Source organism: Mirounga leonina, unplaced genomic scaffold (genome assembly GCF_011800145.1).
Source record: "Mirounga leonina isolate KUSES-001 unplaced genomic scaffold, KU_Mleo_1.0 Mir_353, whole genome shotgun sequence".
In the NCBI taxonomy this organism is placed as follows: Eukaryota; Metazoa; Chordata; class Mammalia; order Carnivora; family Phocidae; genus Mirounga; species Mirounga leonina.
The window spans coordinates 2239931-2257079 of NW_023270699.1; the positions used below are offsets into that span (position 1 = coordinate 2239931).

At 60.9% G+C, this 17149-nt stretch overlaps 1 protein-coding gene across 2 annotated transcripts; it reads right to left on the minus strand.

Annotated features, from left to right (window-relative positions):
* Nucleotides 1–6741: 6741 nt before the first annotated feature.
* Nucleotides 6742–16606, minus strand: GATD3A (glutamine amidotransferase like class 1 domain containing 3A). 2 transcript variants are annotated; one of them, XM_035030072.1, is made up of 7 exons: nucleotides 16409–16606; nucleotides 16050–16102; nucleotides 14686–14799; nucleotides 13865–13984; nucleotides 10479–10571; nucleotides 8434–8590; nucleotides 6742–7301 (listed from the first exon to the last, which is right to left on the minus strand). In XM_035030072.1, the coding sequence occupies exons 1-7, from the start codon at nucleotides 16535–16537 to the stop codon at nucleotides 7173–7175; spliced, it is 795 nt and encodes a 264-aa protein (XP_034885963.1). In that variant the 5' UTR covers nucleotides 16538–16606; the 3' UTR covers nucleotides 6742–7172. The 2 variants fall into 2 exon arrangements, with proteins under 2 accessions (XP_034885963.1, XP_034885964.1); XM_035030073.1 differs by lacking the exon at nucleotides 13865–13984.
* Between the last annotated feature and the right edge of the window lie 543 nt (nucleotides 16607–17149).

Below are 17149 nucleotides of genomic sequence, written 5' to 3' on the forward strand. Positions count from 1 at the left end.
ACCGCAAGCCCCCGTGAGCCCCGTGAGTGCGTGCTCTCACCTCCGCTTCTCTATGGCCACGGCAGTCTCGGGACCTGCCCGAGGCGCCACGGCGCAGGGTCAGGAGCCAGGGCCCTGGCCGACACCACCCAGGAAACGAGAGGCGCCCTGGGTCCCGGGCAGCGCCACCGGTGGCCACGGACACAGGCTCTGAGCACAGACCAGTGGCACCACCTGACTACAGCATACGCCTGCATCCCTCTAGGGCTGCAAGTCTACTCTGTCATCAGAGAGGGACATCCAGCACCCTCTCTGATATCCCCAGCAACACGCCCCTGGCTCCCAAAGCAGCTCCCAGAGGACACGCGTGACCGGAACACAGGGCTCAGGGCCTGACTGGAGCCCCACGGCCACCGGGACAGGCATCTGGGGGAGCCGGGCCTGCCTCGTTGGGGACGCCTGTTCTAGAAAGGCCCCCTGCACACATGGGTGGACCCCAAGCACATGAACACCTAGGGTGTTTCCTCCCCACCAAAAACCTCTGTTTTTCTCTTGGACGATGGTTTTGGCTTTTATCTGGGACCCCCTGAAGCCCCGCACAGACACCTCCCCCACAAGTCCCATGGCCGCCCCTGCATCTGCAGCCCCAGCCGTGCACGCTCCCTGGACGCTTACAGCCGGGGTGAGCTCAGATGTGAGTGTGACTCTGAAGGAGTCTTTGCCGGCCTGGAGGACCCCACATTCAGCAGCTGCTCAGCAAAGAGATGAATGATACACACAGGGTCACAGCTGGGGCTCCGGGTCACTTGGTGTCCAGCAGAGCTCATGGGCGGGGAGAGCACATCCACTGAGAAGTGACGCACGAGGTCAAGAGCGGCTCCTTGGGGAGCACTGTAGTCAAGGCCCGGCAAGAAGCCCCCAGGACCACCCCGCACGCACTACGCTGGCGATTATCGGGACGGGACAAGGAGGTGCAAAGTGGGGCGGCCGCTGTGCACGACAGTGTGGGGTACCTCAATAAATCACACATGGAACCACCGTGCGGTGCAGGAATCCCACCTCTGGGCCCATCCCCCAAAGAACCGGGCAGCCACCTGGCATCTGGACACGCGCGTTCACAGCAGCATGGCGCACAAAGCCTACGGTGAGGCCAGCCGGGGGCCATCACCTGCCCCAACAACCGGACAAACCAAATGCTGAACGTTATCCAGCCGATCCGAGGAAGGACGGTCAGACACCTGCGACAACGTGGGTGAACCCTGAGGACATCGCACTCAGGGACGTCGGCCGGTCACCAAACACCCTCCTACGAGGTGCCAGGGCAGCAGACTCAGACGCAGAGTGGGCGGGGGCGCCAGGGGCTGGGGCGGCGGTGGGGAGTCAGCGCTTTCCCGGGACCGAATCCGGCTTGGGAAGATGACGTGGGCCCTGGAGGCGGGCGGTGGGGACTGCTGCCAGCGGTGTGGATGTACCTACCCACGGAAGGTACGTTTTAAAAAGGCTAGAATGATAAACTTCATGTTGTGTACATTTTACCACAGTAAAAAAAAAGAACGTTTAAGAAGAAAGGCTGACAAGACAGCAGCCTGGCTCGGAGCTGCAGCAGGGGGACCCCTGCGCCACGCAGCCCCGATGGCCACCCGGCCGCGGGGCCCCCAGCAGCACTCCGTGCCCCGAGCCTGCGGGGGAGGGGGGCAGGCCCAGCCCGACCTGGGCAGGTCTGACGCTCTCCGGGAGCTGTAGCCCACCCGTCCCGCAGTGCACTGCCGAGCACTGGCCTCTCCCGCACCCCAGCCACGTCCTGCCTCCACCCACCTGGAGCTGCAGGTGCCTGTGAGACCGGCCGGCTTTCCCCAGACCCCCTTCCAGATCCCAGCCCCCGGTGCCGGGCAGACTAATGAGGAAAGGCTCATTGGGGGCAGCTGCCCAAGTGCTGGCGTGAATTTACTCGTGCCGTCCACAGGTGCCCACTCGGGGCTTACGTCACACCAGGCCCCGGGCAGGGGGCTCGGCCCCGAGATGAGCGGGAACGGTCCCACCCAGCCCCGTGGGGCTCAGCCAGAGGCACAGACCCCGTGACGCAGGCAGCCTGCTGGACAGGCCTCCCGCCCAGCCTGGGCAGGGGTCTATCAGTTGCCTCTTCTGAGTAACAAACTACCCCAAAACTTCGGGGCTTAAAACATCATTTTATTTGTTCACGGTTCTGTGAGTCCACCACCTGGGCTGTTCGTGCCCCGTGATCACCGCTGCAGCTCGGACACCCCAGCCAGCTTCTGGGGGCGGGACCTCCGGCGCTCCTGCCCCTGGTCTCGGGAGCACCGCCTCCCACAGCTGCAGCGCCGGTCCCAGGCCAGCGCGTCCTCCCTCGGCGCCCGCCCACTCCTTTCTCACACAGAGGAAGCGGCAGGCGCCAGGGAGCACTTCCAGATCCGACGAGAACCAGTGAGAACATCCAGCCACACAACCTCCCTGCAGGGGTGCGGCAGAGAGAGCACACCGCGGGGCTGCTGGACCGATCAGTCCAAACAGCCCTCGGCATAGAGCAGTTAAAGGCGATACGCCGAAGATCTACAGCTAGGCCTATCACATTCACACCACAGAAGAGCAAGATAAAGTCTTGAAAGAAGTTGGAGGAAAAAAACACCTTATCGAGGAGCAAAGAATGACTTCCAATGTCTCCTGAGACACCATGTGAGCGGGAAGACAGCCGGGTGAATACTTAAAAGTGCTGAGAGGAAAAAAACCCACCAACCTAGATTTCTCCACCCTGTGAAATTGTCTTTCAAAAGTGAAGGAGAAACAAAGACTTTCTCAAACTAAAACTGAGGGAACTGGCCAGCAGACCTGCCTTGCAAGAAAGCTTAAAAGAAGTTCTTCTCAGAGAAGTAACGTGGGCCAGAAACTCAGATTCACATAAAGAAAGGAGAAGTGAAGAAAAAGTAACAACTTGCTTTTCTTATTCTTACTTGATCTATCAGCAGTTCATTCAAAATAACAGGCACGACGTCAGTCAATGATCATGACTTGCAGGTAAGGAAGTGCGTGGCAGCAGGGACACGAGGCATGGGGGGCTAGGAATCAGGATGACCACGTGACCAGAAGGCACTCCTAACACCTGGGAGCTGACACGGTATTATCTGAAAGAAGTGGATTAGTTGTAAACGTACTGCAAGCTGTAGGGCAGCAAGGAAAACCAGTGAAAAAGTAGTTTAGCTGATTCGCTACAAAAGGAGAGAAAACGGAACCATATAAAATGCTCAATTAAAACCATGCAAGGCAGAAAAAGAGGGGAAGACAAAAACAGGACAAAGACCAAAGGCAACAAATAGAGAAGAGTCACGGGTGTGGTCGACATTAGTCCAACGGTATCAGTCATCACTGTGACCGTCAATGGTCCAAACGCACCTATGGAAAGACTGCCCATCAGAGTGGATCAAAGACACAGCTCAACTGTATGTAGTCTACGAGAAGCCCACTTTAAATACAGGCACATTTAGCTTAAAAGTAAGTGGATAAAGGAAGATACGCCATGTTAACGCTCATCAAAAGTGGGAGTTGCTTTATTAATTTCAGACACAGCAACTTCAGAACAAAGGAAGTTACCAGGGATAAAGAACGGTATTACATAATAACAAGAGGGTCAATCCTTCAAGAAGAAGTAACAATCCTTAACACATAAGCACCTAACAACAGAGCATCAATTACGTGAGGCAAAGGGTGACAGAACTGCAAGGAGAAACAGATGAACCCACCATTACAGCCAAGGGCTTCCACAGCGGTCTCAGGAAAGGACAGATCCAGGAGGCAGGAAATCAGGAAGGACACAATCCAACTCAACACCACCATCCACCAACGGGATGTAACGCGAATCCACAGACCACTTCATCCAACAACAGGATACAATGCCTCCCAAGCTCACGGGGGGCACTCACCAAGACAGACCATGTTCTGGGCCATAAACAAACCTCAACAAATTTAAAGGAATAGAAACCACACAACGTCTGCTCTCAGACCACAGGAGAATGAAACCAGTAACTGAAAGGTGATTGGAAAATCCCTAAATAGTTGGAGATTAAACAACACACTCCTAAATAACACACGGATCAAAGAAGAAGTCTCAGGAGAAATTTAAAAATATTTGGAACTAAATGAAAATCAAAATACAACTTAATCAAAATGTGTGAGATGCAGCAAAAGCAGTGCTCAGAGGGAAATTTACAGCATCAGATGCATATGTTAGAAAAGAAAAAAGATCTAAATGTATAACCTTAGAAAATCTGGAAAAGGAAAACATACTATAAATCCAAAGCAAGCAAACAAAAATAACATATAATAAAAATCAGAGCAAAAATCAATGAAATAAAAAAAAAAAAATCAATGAGACCAAAAGTTGACTCTGAGAAAAACCAGTACAGATCCATAGACAGTGAAAGGATAATAAACAAATACTATGAACAACTCGATGTCCATGTATTTGGTAACTTGGCTGAAATGGACCTGTTCCTTAAAAGACACATGAAGAGGCCTATATCTATTAAAGAAAAATTGAGTCAATAATTAATAACCTTTCAGAACAGAAAATACCAGGCCCAGATGGGTTCACTGGTGAATTCTACCAAATATGTAAGGAAGAAATTATACTAATTCTCTACGATCTCTTTCAGAGGACAGAAGCATGCTCCTCGGCCCAGCCTCCGTGTCAACAAGTTTCCAGGGACCTCTGTCCACGGTCTTGTCACGGACACCAGGCACATCACCCTTCCAAACTGGGCGATCAGACACTTCATCTTCTTGAAAAGCTACAGGATGGACGACGACGGCCCGCACACAGAACGGCGCGAACCCACCCCATCACCGAGCATTCCTGTGGGACTTGTCCTTGCGTCCCCCCCTTCCCTCTCTGCTCACCCACCCTTCCCGGGAAGCGCAGCAAGAGGGGGGACCCAGTCAGCCTGCCATTTCCCCAGCGCAGCTCTGCCGTCAGGTGCTCTGCGCCCCACAGCGCCTGAGATCACCCGTGCCCCTGCGGAGACCCCTGAGAGAGCGGGGGCGGGTGCAGGCTCTGGGCGGTGCCAGTGGTTGCCCTTGCCCAGGGCCCGCTTCCCGAGGGCGCACGGCCACACGGGGACAGCTCCTGGGCCGCTGAACACCGCCGCTCTGCTCCAGGGGCACGTCCCCTGGCGTTTCCAGAAGAAATCAAACTGCAGGGCAGATGGGTTCATCACCGCAGCTTCCAGATGAACTAGTGACGTGAAGGTGGAGGGCAGACAACAGAGAACACGGGGAAGGCCTCCCTGACCCGGAAGGAAAGTTATCTTCGACAGAACACCACACACCAGAAAGGGCCATGGACGGGCCTACACAAAAGCCAGGAGGATGTGCTCATCGAGGCCCCCTTGAAGAAGAAAGGCCAACGGAAGAAAACACGCATGACCCACGTACCTGACAGAGGACACGTAACCAGAAGCGCACACGTAGCTCCAATAACGAGTAAGAACCCGAGCACGTGCTTCAGCAAAGCAGACCGCCAAAAGGCAGAAAAAATCGACAAAAAGGTGATCGGAGACAGCAGACATCAGGGAGCCACCAGGGAAAACCCAGGGCCACACCATCCACACCTGCGGGGTGGCCCTCAGGACACGCGGAAGACCCGCCAGGCCCAAGCGCCCCAGTGGCCGGGGGTGGCTGGGGAGCTCGCGCACTGCAGCCCCTTGTTCACGAAAGCCAAGCTCGAACACCCTACAGCCCAGAAGCCCACACTGGGACGTAACACCCGACGTGCCCGGAAACACACCCCAGCACGTACAAGAACGTTCTCGAAGGCAGTGCTCGCGTGACATGGGAAAGCCCTTGGAGAGACCCACTGGGGAGAACTCGTGCACAGAGGAAAGCCACACAGCAAGGGCTCCCCGTGCCCGGAGCCGAGAGCGCTCGGGCCTGGTAGGGGCGGGAAGACCCTCTGCTCTCTGGTCTCAGCTGTGCTTGCTGTGATGCCTCCCCGAGCTGCACGCCTGGGGCCCAGGCGCTCTTCCCTACGCGCGCACACACACACAAAGGGTTTCGACAGACAAGTTTCGTAGGAAGGAGACAGTTATCCTCAGTGACCTGACCTCCGGCGGGCCCTGGGAGGCTGCCCAGAGCAAGGGCGATCCTGGCGTCCGCAGGTGGGCCGAGGGGGCTCCTGCTGCAGGGGGGGATAGGCAGGCCCCCAGAGAACAGAGTTCCCGTGGGAGGTCAGACATGTCGAGGCCAGCTGACCCAGACGGCAGGTGGGCCAGGGGGCCGGGCGGCACGGCATCAGGCGTTACTGCCCCGCCCACAGGCCCGAAAACCAGGAGGCTCATCATCACTTACCCCTCACAGCAGCAGGGGTGGGGGGCCTGGGCCTCTGTGCCCCGTCCCCAGGCCCAAACTAAACGGCCCACTACGTGGACCCCGGCAGCTGCGTGTGGGGACGTCCCCAGGGGCACAGGACACGGGCTGGAGGGGAACGTGCTACAGCGGATGAAGCCCACGCCACACTCAGGCCGCGGCCCGAGACGTCTCTCTCCCCACACAGAAGCACACCCACGGCGCGGGCCACCAGCCGGTGCTGCTGCTTTATCAGCTCCCATCGGCTGTTGCTCGTGGCCTGGGACCAACCCGACAGCCCCTTCCCAGCAGGCTGACCACACAGGCTGAGCGTCCACAGCGTCCTTCCTTCCCGGAAAGCAAGAAACCTCACTCACGCGCCTCACACACCAGCTTCAGACGCCGGCAGAGTGTCCGTCTGGAAAGCACTTTATTCTCCCCGGCCTCAATGCAACCCCCTTCCCGTTTTAGTACATATTTACTCCAGACCAGAGAACTTTCAATTACCAATGAGTACGATAATTCAATTTCCTAACTACTAGATTCGTAAACTCAAAAAAATTCTTTCCTCCCAAACACCACGTATCCTAAGGCCAGCCAAACGTGAGGCAGTGGGGAGACGTGTCTCCCAATTCTCTCTCTGAAAGAGCAGGTCCCACTTCGATCTCAGGCCACAGAAAGGGTCCAGCCTCCGCGGTGTGAACGGAATGCTGCACACCGACCCATCCCTGGCCCCAAGGACGCCTCCTCGGGCAGAAGATACCTATAGAAGGAAAAGCGAAGCCACGGGGAAAACAGGCCACCAGCTCCCCCTGGTGGAGGCCGCAGGGCTCGCGGCACGGTCACTTTCCACAGAGTTCCAGCACCTTCTTCACCATGGCCCCGATCCCGTCGTGGATGTGGTGAAGCTCCGTCTCGCACATGAAGGCCGGGGTCGTGACCACCTTGTTTTTCTGGTCCACGTGAGCTTCGTGCACGGAAGTTATGGGAAAACGTCACCCAGCAAGGACTAGAGGAGTGCAGGCGCGAAGCGTCCACTGCGGCCCCTGCCCCCGCCCCCCTTCTCAAGGCGGCTCGCGGCGGGGCTTCCTCCCGCTGCAGTCTCTGCCCACGGGGCCCCGTTCCGTACCACCTGCACTCGGGACTGGGGGATGCAGTCCTCCCAACCTCAGCCAGCAGAGTGCTGGCTTCACAGGATGCCTCAGGGCAGCCCAGCCCACGGGACCCAGACGCACCCACAGACCTGGGCTGCACGCACACGAGCGCCAGCCTGGGCCCCACAGCAACCCTGGAGTGGGCGAAAGCAGCTCTGTTCTTCCGATCAAGAAACTAAACCAGAGCGCTCGTCCACGGCAAGGGGCAACCCAACCCGGGACCCCCCTCTACACAAGCTGCGCTCCTGTCCTGGTCACCCAGACCCCAGACAATGACAGGCCTGGCCCTGCCGGCCACTCCGCGCAGGAGGGAGAGGGAACCCTTCGCCCGAAACTGTGCACGAGAAGAGAAAGGCACCTTCGAGACAGACACCCAGAGGGTCCTGGTGTTGTCTCCCGCACCCTCCGCGCCTCACCTCTGGCCCACGTGGAGAGTCTGGGTCCAGCTGTGGACCCAGAACGTGGTCAGCCGGTGGCCCGAGGCTCTGAGCGCACGGCACTTGGGCACCTGCAGGACGATCAGGGGCCAACAAGGCCACTGGGGATGGCTACCCACCACACCGCCCAGGGCTTCCAGCCTAGCCACCCCCGCCCCGTACTTCTTCCCTCTGTAGCTTCCCCCCACCCTGGGGCGCGTGCTCCTCCCCTCCCGCCAGAAACTCCTCCCCATCGAGCCTGAAGCCGTCCACTCGCCGGACCAGGCAGCCCAGCAGAGCTCCAGGCCTGGGGTGTGCTACACACAGCAAGCGTCCCCGGGGCCAACTTGGAAACGGCCTGGGGACCGGGGCGTCATGGCACTGGGTGCCAGGCCCGTCACACACCTGCTCGCAGAGGCCCCCCACAGCGCAGTCCTAGTTCAAGAGGCTGCCTGCCCGGGCAGTCGCCAAGGGTCAGAGGAGGGGTCCCCAGCACCACACGCCACTGCCACGCTGGCTGCCGGAAAGGATATGGTCACTCCCTTCGCACAGTGCTTGGCGCCCAGGGCCTTGATGGCTTCCGCAGTCCCTGCGTAGGGCCACTTGCCGCCTTCTTCCTGCTCGTGGCCCACGGTGACCTCGACCCCACGGAGCACTCTGGCCGCCAGGACGGGAGCAATGCAGCACAGGCTGGAAAGCGAGGGACAGGGTCGGCACGGGGGTCGGCTCAGGGGAGCACGGGTGGCCGCCGGGCCCGGGGCGCAGCAGGGAATACTGAAGGAACGGAATTGACCTTGAGGATGAGCACAGACGGTAGCCGCCGAGCCCACGGAGTGAGGAGTGGGCCTCAGCTCACTCCCCGCATGTGCTGCAGGCTCTGGGCGCCCGGGGGTCAGGCCTGGCCACGGAGCAGGGGGCCAGCGGGCACCGGGCCACCCACCGTGCTGTGCGCAGAGAAGGGCTCGGATGGCAACAGGGCACTTAGGCCCGAGTTTCGGGGTGGCTTTCCACACAGCAAGAGCTAACCCCAGGGCACGGACTTCTCTGGAGAGAGTGCAAGAGTGGTCTCATGGGACCCGTGGGTGTGCCGGGCACCACAGGAGCGAAGGGCCCCCTCCCAGGAGAGCACCAAGCCCCACGACACCCACACGGGCCATTCCCAAGGCGCCTGAGCCTCGCGGTTCGCTCCTGGGCGTGCGTGCGGGGCCGTGTGGCCGGCGCTTGCCCTCGGGGCTCCTACGAGGCTCTGCTCCCGCCAGCAGGCCCTGCTGACTGGCAGCATCAGACCCTGCGCCGGGGCCCCGCCCGCGGCAGGCGGTACGTGCTGGGCACACGGCTGCAGCCGGGCCGCCCTGCCCTCCCCCAGTCGCACGCACGCTGCCAGCAGCCCGCTGCCCCGGCTCATCTCCAGCACGCCTGCCTGCTTCTCCCGCGCCCGCCGGAACGGCTCTGCGGCCACGCTGCTCCACGAGCCGTGAGAAAACAATGTCAGGACACACATCCTTTTTCAAACTTCACAACACCCAAAACAACATGCTTGGAAACCCGTGGGAGCAAACCTCCCTCCGCCAAGTAGGTAAAAAGTGATCGGACCCGGCGTCTCTGAAGTGCCCCACATCACAAGCCCGCAGACACCTGGCAGCCGGCACGGGACGCACGCGAACGGCGCCGCGGCCATCGGCCCTGCTCTCGGGCCGCAGACGGGGAGGCCCGAGCTCAGGGGACACACGAGCAAGGCAGCAGTCACCAGACCCCTCGCTCCCACCTGTGCTTCCGACACCGGGTCCTCCTTGACGCCCGCCCACATAATGGGTGCTGCTCCAGGGCCAGCGTCCGGCGAGGGGAGGCCGGTGGCAGCGCCGTGACCGCTCCCCGGGCAGCACGGCGTCTTCCGAGCAGACGTGCTCCCAGGCCGTGGGGCCGAGGCCGGCGCCTTCCGCGAGGAGGGGGCTCCCGCACAGTGACTGCGCACGAGCGCTGGTGAGTGACCTTCGCAGGGACCGTCCTAACACGACCCTGCTCACACAGCCGTCAGGAGGCTGGCGTGCTCCCACGTCCGCACCCCACTGTCTCCGGTGCGTGGAGCAGAGCAGAGCTCCCGAGGGGGCTTCTCGAACCAGCAGGCCCAAGCCGAGCCATCTGCACGCCGCAGTGCATTCACGTGGACGAGCAACCCACGCGTTAGCGCGGGAGCGGGGACAACCGCTGGGAGGTCGGTGCAGGCCGCGGGTGACGAGCTCGGGCCTGGTGAGTGGAGGCCGTGCCGCTGAGTCTGGGCGCACAGCGGGCTCGCCGCCCTCGGAGGGCAGCGGCAACGGCCTGAGGGCCACCGGGCACCAGCCCAGCCCGAGCGAGGACGGGCAGGCAGACGCCAGGCGAGGGGAAGGGGTGCTGGAAAAGGCTGGGGTCAGGGGAGGACTGACCGGGGAGCCTTCTGGAAGCTCTCCTTCCTCTTAAGTCACCAGGACAAATTGCCGTGACCACACAGAGTTTTCCAAGCCGGAGGCACCTGTGATGGCGCGTGAAGCCCAAGTGAAAACAGCCTTGAGCCCACGCGGCCCCCCCCGCCCCAACATACCCAATGGGCTTGCCGGCCTTGTGGAACTCCTTCAGGACCCGCTCCACGTCCTCATGGACTTTGCAGTCTTTCCCGTCGACGGCGAACGTGCTCCTACCACGAGAAGAGGCGTCCTCAGATCTCACAGCTGGGGGTCTATGTGCCCGGGGAGCCTCCAACCCCACCCTGGACACGCACCCATCGCTCCGCTAACTCCCCGGCACCTGAGACCTGCAGTTACTGTGCATGTGCGTGGTTTTTCACTTAATTATATATACAATTTTTTCTACTTTTTAAAACAGAAAGAAGCAAGCACAGCAGAGAAAGGGGCCGCGGAGAGGGGAGGTGGGGAAGCCGATCCCCGAGCGAACCAAAGCCGGCAGGTGTGCGGGCAGTGGGCCACACCCAAGGGGTCATCAGAGGTCTGCTCCATAAGCTAAGGGACAGCAAGACACGCCACGGGCCTAAAAGCCGTGACAGGTAATCCACGGAGGAGGAAATGATGCAGTTAGAGACACCGCTTCCCTCAGCACAGCGAGGACAGCTCAGCGGTCTGGACGGCCTCCCCTCCCACCGGCTACGCGCCGGCACCTCCCTGGGAGGCAACCCCAAAGTACACACGCTTTATGCAGAGCCCCGCTCTGGCCCTCTGCTCTGGGCACGTGTGGACGCCTCCGTCCTGGGCCGACTACTGCAGTGTCGCGGGCAAAGGCCTGGGAGACACGTGGGCACCACGCAACTCTGCCAACCTGCGGCGGTCTCAGGGTGTGCCGCACGGCCAAACCCTCTCGATGCAAGTCAACTATATCCCCCAAAAGCTGTCAGGCCAAAAGTGAGAACTGGAAACCACCACTGTCCATCAGAGCTGGGTCGTCTACCCAACGGGATCTGCGTGTGCAGCCGTGAGGTGGTTAATGGGCCACCAACAAGCCACACCATTTGTGAAAAACACAAAATACAGAACGATAAGCTTAACGGGCCTCCATCTGGTTAGACTTCTCTTTTTTTAAAAAAAAGATTTATCTCACAAGAGCAAGAACGCGCACAGAGGGGAGGGACAGAGGGAGAGGGAGAGAGAGAATCTCAAGCAGACTCCCAGTGAGCACGGAGCCCGACGTGGAGCTCCATCTCACGACCCTGAGATCACAACCTGAGCTGAAATCAAGAGATGGACACTCAACCAACTGCACCAGTCAGACGCCCTGGCTAGATATTTAATACAACCACACGGGAATCTCTTGGGAAGCACATGTGAAAGGGGGAAACAGTGCAGGGACAAGCCTGAGGCCCCAGACAGGAGAGAGCGAGTTCCCACTGGGAGCTTGTCCCCAGCGAACTCGCCTGCCGTCCCTTGCTGTGTGCACACGGCACGACCAATAGCCACAGTAGCCTCGGCTAAGGAGACCAATCACAGCGAGCCGGCCTGTCTTCTGGAAAGGTCGGGAGGAACGGGGCAAGCGACCATAAGCCACAGCTTCCCCCAAGGAAGACTGAGCTCACAGAAACGAGCGCTGATCACCAAGGCGACCACTCCCTCAAATGCAAAGACCCGCCAACAACCCGGCACCCCTCCTAGCTGTGCTTCCACGCCAACCGCGCGTGGGTGGTCATCTGTGCCACGGACACAGCCCAGCAGATCCCTGAAGTGCCCTCCCCCCAGGGGAAGTAAGTGCTCACGGTCAGAGACAAGGCTTATCTTCCCGAGGAAGAGAGCCTGGTCCTGGCAGCATCGAGCCCAGCCAACAGAGGCCATTCTCTGCCATCCGCTGCCAAGGGGCGCGGGAAGGAGGCAGTGACAAGGGAAGCTCGCCCGACAGGCTGGTTCTTGCAAGACAAAGTGGACGTGAGGGGAAGGCAGGGCTCCCAGCAGGATGAAGGAGTATGGGAACCGCTTCCAGGGCCTGGGGACATGGGGTTGGGATCTGGACAAAGCCGTTCAGATGTCCGCAGGCCGAGGGGAGCCACGAGGTGTCAGAACACGTTAGGGAGCCTGCCCTGCCCCACTTCTGGGTGCAGGGCACCCAGACACAGCCAGCCAGGACGCTGTTGCAGGGGAACAGCACCCATCAACTAACCCAAACGGGGGTGGGGGGCAGTGAGCACAAGGGTCCAAGGCGTCTGGCTCAAACCCTGCCCCACCCCACGCCCGACACACAAGGAGTCCACAGGGAGGCAGAGTTGACGGACGACGGTCCAGGTTAGGGGAAGCAGCTCTGACCATCGAAGGGACATTCTGCTGCGAGTCTTGGGCAGGCAGCTGGCCACACAGGCCAGTAAGGGCGAACGTCCATGGTCCAGATACAGACGAAACTCCTGGGAGGTGAGAGAGGGGTGCCGGGGCAGGAGGGGAGACTCCACGAAGGAGCAGCTGGAAAGAGGGCCTGGCCAGTTCCCACGATGCTCACAGAGAACTCGAGAGCGGGGAGGAGAAGAGGGAGAACAGGAGCCCATCCCAGGAGGCAGTGGTGAGCAGAGACCTTCGAGGACACCCAGACAGCACAGCAAGGAAACCCAAGGGGTACGCGCTGGCCGAGGCTGTGCGGTGAGGGTGCAGGCGGCACCCGGCACCCACTTGATCTGGGAGGGGAGGGGCGGGAGCAGGGAGGCGGAGGGCTGGGGCTGGCTGCCTGAGCTCGCAGCCAGCCACTCCGTCAGGGGCCCCTGGGCATGGGCCAGAGCAGCGGGCTCATCCGAGAAAAAGGAAAACGCTCCACTTGGAGCCCAATCTGCTGATCTGCTGGGTTTCCATCGAAACCCACCCAGTCCAGGCTGTTACTCCACTAGGGTCCACGTCTGAACCCCAAAGCGTGGGGCACAGCTGCTTCCTGTCTTCCCAAGCCAGCTACGGTGAAGCCGCCTCGGAAAGGATGTGCCGGGCTGGTGAGGCCCGCGCAGATGATTTCTATGAGGGGGGCAGAAACAAGAGGCAGAGAAATGAGAACAGAAAGAGGACCTGAAACCCAAAGGACGTCACGCCGGTGGGGTGACAGCTTGAGGTCCAGCTACCATGGCAACGACCCAGAGAACAAAACAAGGAAGGACTCCCTTCCTCCGGTCGGGCCCAGCCTCCACACGGCCCACCAGAAAAGCGGTTTCCCTGCTGCAAGGCCCACGAAGAGGCAGTGTCCGCGAGAAACACGTGCGGACACGCGGGTCCTGATGTGACAAGACCGCCAGCACAGCGGTGAGATGAGTGGAAGCCCACGGCCCCCCAAGAGTGGCCGGTACCGAGAGCACTCAGCAAGAAGTGAGACAAAAATCCAGGTCTTGCTTAAGTTCCACCTGAGCCCCATCCCACAGCGGTGTCCTGTCACAGCGCAGCTCCGTGCAGCCTCTGGGACCCCAGGCCCCCGTCCCCGTCTCCCGCTACAGGTGAAAAGCAGAGACCCCAGAGCTCCAGCACGCACAAGTTTTTGGCAGCTCCGAAGCCTCCGGGGAAAATGGCAGCATCATGATTGGCTGCGCTGAGCCTGGCCAGGTCGGTGATCTTCCCGCGCGCGATCCTCGCGGACTCCGTCAGGACGTTCCTGGGAGAGGACACAGAGAGGCCTGAGGACCGCGTCAGCGTGCAGAGAGCAGAGCGGGGCGCACGGAGGCCACCGCACGAGCAGAACACACGTCCTCCGCCCCAGGGAAGGCACGGGCACGTGCGCTGAAGGTCGGGGCCCAGGAAAGACGGTCTAGCCCCTCGCAGCATCTGCAGCACTTAGTCCTGGGCACTGACGAAAGACAGGACGGGGGTGGGAAGGTCCAGGTACCGCACGGGGGGAGGGAGGCAACCCGGGGTCAACCACAGCTGGCACTACCTCGTCCAGGCTGCGTGGCCCGGGGCCCGGGCAGGAAGACAAAGCCCGGGCCAGCGGAGGCCCTGCAGCTCCCAGGAGACAGAGCTCTCCCTGGCTGGACCCTGCGGCCGGAGCAAGACGGGAGGGGCGAGAGTGTGCCAAGACTGCATGTGCCTCAGGGAGAGAAACGCTCAGAGAGACCCAGAGAGATCGGGGCCCAAGCAGGGGCAGGAGGCAGCAGTCCCAGCCGAGCCGCCCAGCAGGTGGTCACGAAACACAGGCAGGACGACTTGTGGTAGGCATTAGAAGGCAACAAGAACATCAGAACAGCCCGGAATGCAGCCAGATCCGCAGTCAGGACAACGCAACCAAGCACACAGGTTCTCAGGGAGCTTCTAGCAGGCACTGGTCCACACTCCAGGGCGAGAGGGGCAGGACCCAACCTGGTTTCGCTCTCAGAAGGCTGCCCCTTGGCGTGGTCAACCACGTGCATCTGAGGGATGTCAGGAGCAAAGATCTGGACCTCGGCCCCGCCACGACTCAGGTGAACCAGCACCCTGCACGGAAGAAAATCAGACAGGCTGAGACCTACCCAACCCGGCGCTACCACCTCGCTTCTGTGAGCAGGACTTCTGCAGAGTGCCCCCCATCCACCCCTTAGGTACGTTACCATCACATCAGCTTTACAGAAAGCTGCGGTTGGCTTGCCAGTGACCCAAACATCCACAATCCAGATTCGCTGTCACTGAACTAGCCTGCAGAGCCCAGCTGGTCCCCAAGCTCCCTTTACAAACTGGGGTGCAGGGAACAGGTGACTTGACTGGTCACAGCCTGGACGTCTAAGTTCCCAGGCTGCTTCGTGGTGCTCTTCTTCCCATAGGCCAATCAGTGCAGGGCTGGAGGATCTGAGTCGGGCTTTGGTCAGGACAGGAGGTTCAAGTCCTGCTCTGTCCCACCTTTCCCGTCACAGCCAGAGGGCCGGGGGAGAGATGTGCAGGTCTCCCCAAGGGCTGCTCTGTGCCAGGCACACGTCCACATCTGTTCTAGAGCCGGGGCTCTCACCGTCCCCCTTCAGAGGCGGCGGCGTGAGGGGCATGAGCGGGTAGGACCAGCACCACCCTGGCACTCAGGCTTTGCTCCTCGTAACCTGCAGGGCTCTCCACACGTGGTCCGTGCCCATGCTGTCCGCCCGCCACCCCGTGCCTCTGCGTTCTCGTGCCCCCGCCCCGAGCCCCCATCTGGAAGCTCTCCTGGCCCTCTCCCGCCCACGAGCTCGGCACACTCCAAAGTCCGCTGCATGCCCAGTGCCCGTGCTGGCACCCGAGGGAAGCTGCAGGCTAGGGAGGGGCCTCGGGCCCCTCTGGGCACCCTGCAGCCCTGCACTTGGGAGGGGCATGCTCCCCAACCAAGCGCTGACTCGCCCTCCAACCTACTCCAGACAGGACAACACTACCACCCCTGCTCACACAAACCTGTCTTAATAAAATACAAAAACTGTACAAACGACTTAGCAACAACTGACAGGCCACATGGAAAAACCTGTCTACAGCCCGGGGCGGCTCAGCGCCTTAAAATCACACTGGAGCCACGAATGAGAATGTGGACGCCTGCCCGGGACTTCAGAGTGAGCAGGCGGGCGTTAACAGAGCACCAGACGGGCTCAGCGGTTATCTCTGGGGGACAAGGCCGCGGAAGGTACTGAGCGGCACACAAGTGACCCCAGTGCTCCCCGCTCGCTCGCTTCTGCCCGTCTAATCAAAGGGTCTCCCAGCGGCTGGGGAAAAGCAAACGGTCCTTCACGGCTTACGCGGAGGCCTCGTGGAGCTCGGTCCCATCGTAGACTCCGCAACCAGACAGCACCTGCAGGGGAGCGGGGGCCAAGGGGGGTCCGGCTGGGGCAGCTGGCCGGGGCCGGGGGCGGAGAAGGGCGCTGGCCTCGGAGGGTTGGCGGGGAGCAGGCTCTGACCTTGGGCAGCGGTGGGGCTGGGGGTGAACGGACCAGCCCGGGCGCAGGGCTGGGGGCACGGGGACCCGACCTGGGGGCGCGGGTGACTTGAGCTCGCCCTCGGGCGGGGTGGTTAGGGTGGTGAGGGTGGTAGGGGGCCGGCCTGGGGGAGGGCAGGGGCCCGACCTCGGCGGCAGCCCCGCCCCCAGGGGTCCACTTACTAGCGCGACCCTGGCCCCCGGGCGCGGCGCGGACCGGTGGAGGGGCGCGCGTGGGCTGCACGCATGGAGCGGCGCGAACGCGGAGGACGCCAGTGGCCTGGACGCCACCAGGGCCCTGACCGCCGCCATGACTGCGCGGGGACAGCGGGCCGCAGGGTCACGCGGTCACAGAGCCCCGCGCGGAACCAGCGGGCTCCGCGCCTGCGCAGTCGGCCTGGCCGCAGTTCCGGCGAACGCGCCGGTGGGCGGGGCCGCGCCTGCGCAAGTCGCCCGCCCCCCCCCCGACGCGCTCTGCTCTCCGCTGGCGGCGCGCGCTGCCCCATGCGCAGCCGGCCTTCCTGAACTAAGTCACTGCTGACGGGGGACGGGAGGGTTCCTTCAGGCACTAGCTGGGGTTCCTCCGCTGAAAACCTCCAGGTGTTACCCAGGAGTCAGTTCGCGGGAGACGACTGCATAAATTATTATACTCTCCTTTAACCTATCAACTTTCAAACTCAACAGCTGGTCCAGATCATTTAAATGGTCCCCGTTGGAGGCCACTGGGGAACTGCAGACACACTGGGCAGTTCAACGCAAGGCTGTCCCTGTCACTGATATTGAAACTGTTCCTTTTTTTTTTTAAGATTTTATTTATTTGAGAGAGAGAGTGAGAGAGAGAGAGAGAAAGCACAAGAGGGAGGAGCGGGAGAGGGAGAAACAGACTCCCCGCCGAGCAGGGAGCCCGATGCGGGACTCGATCCA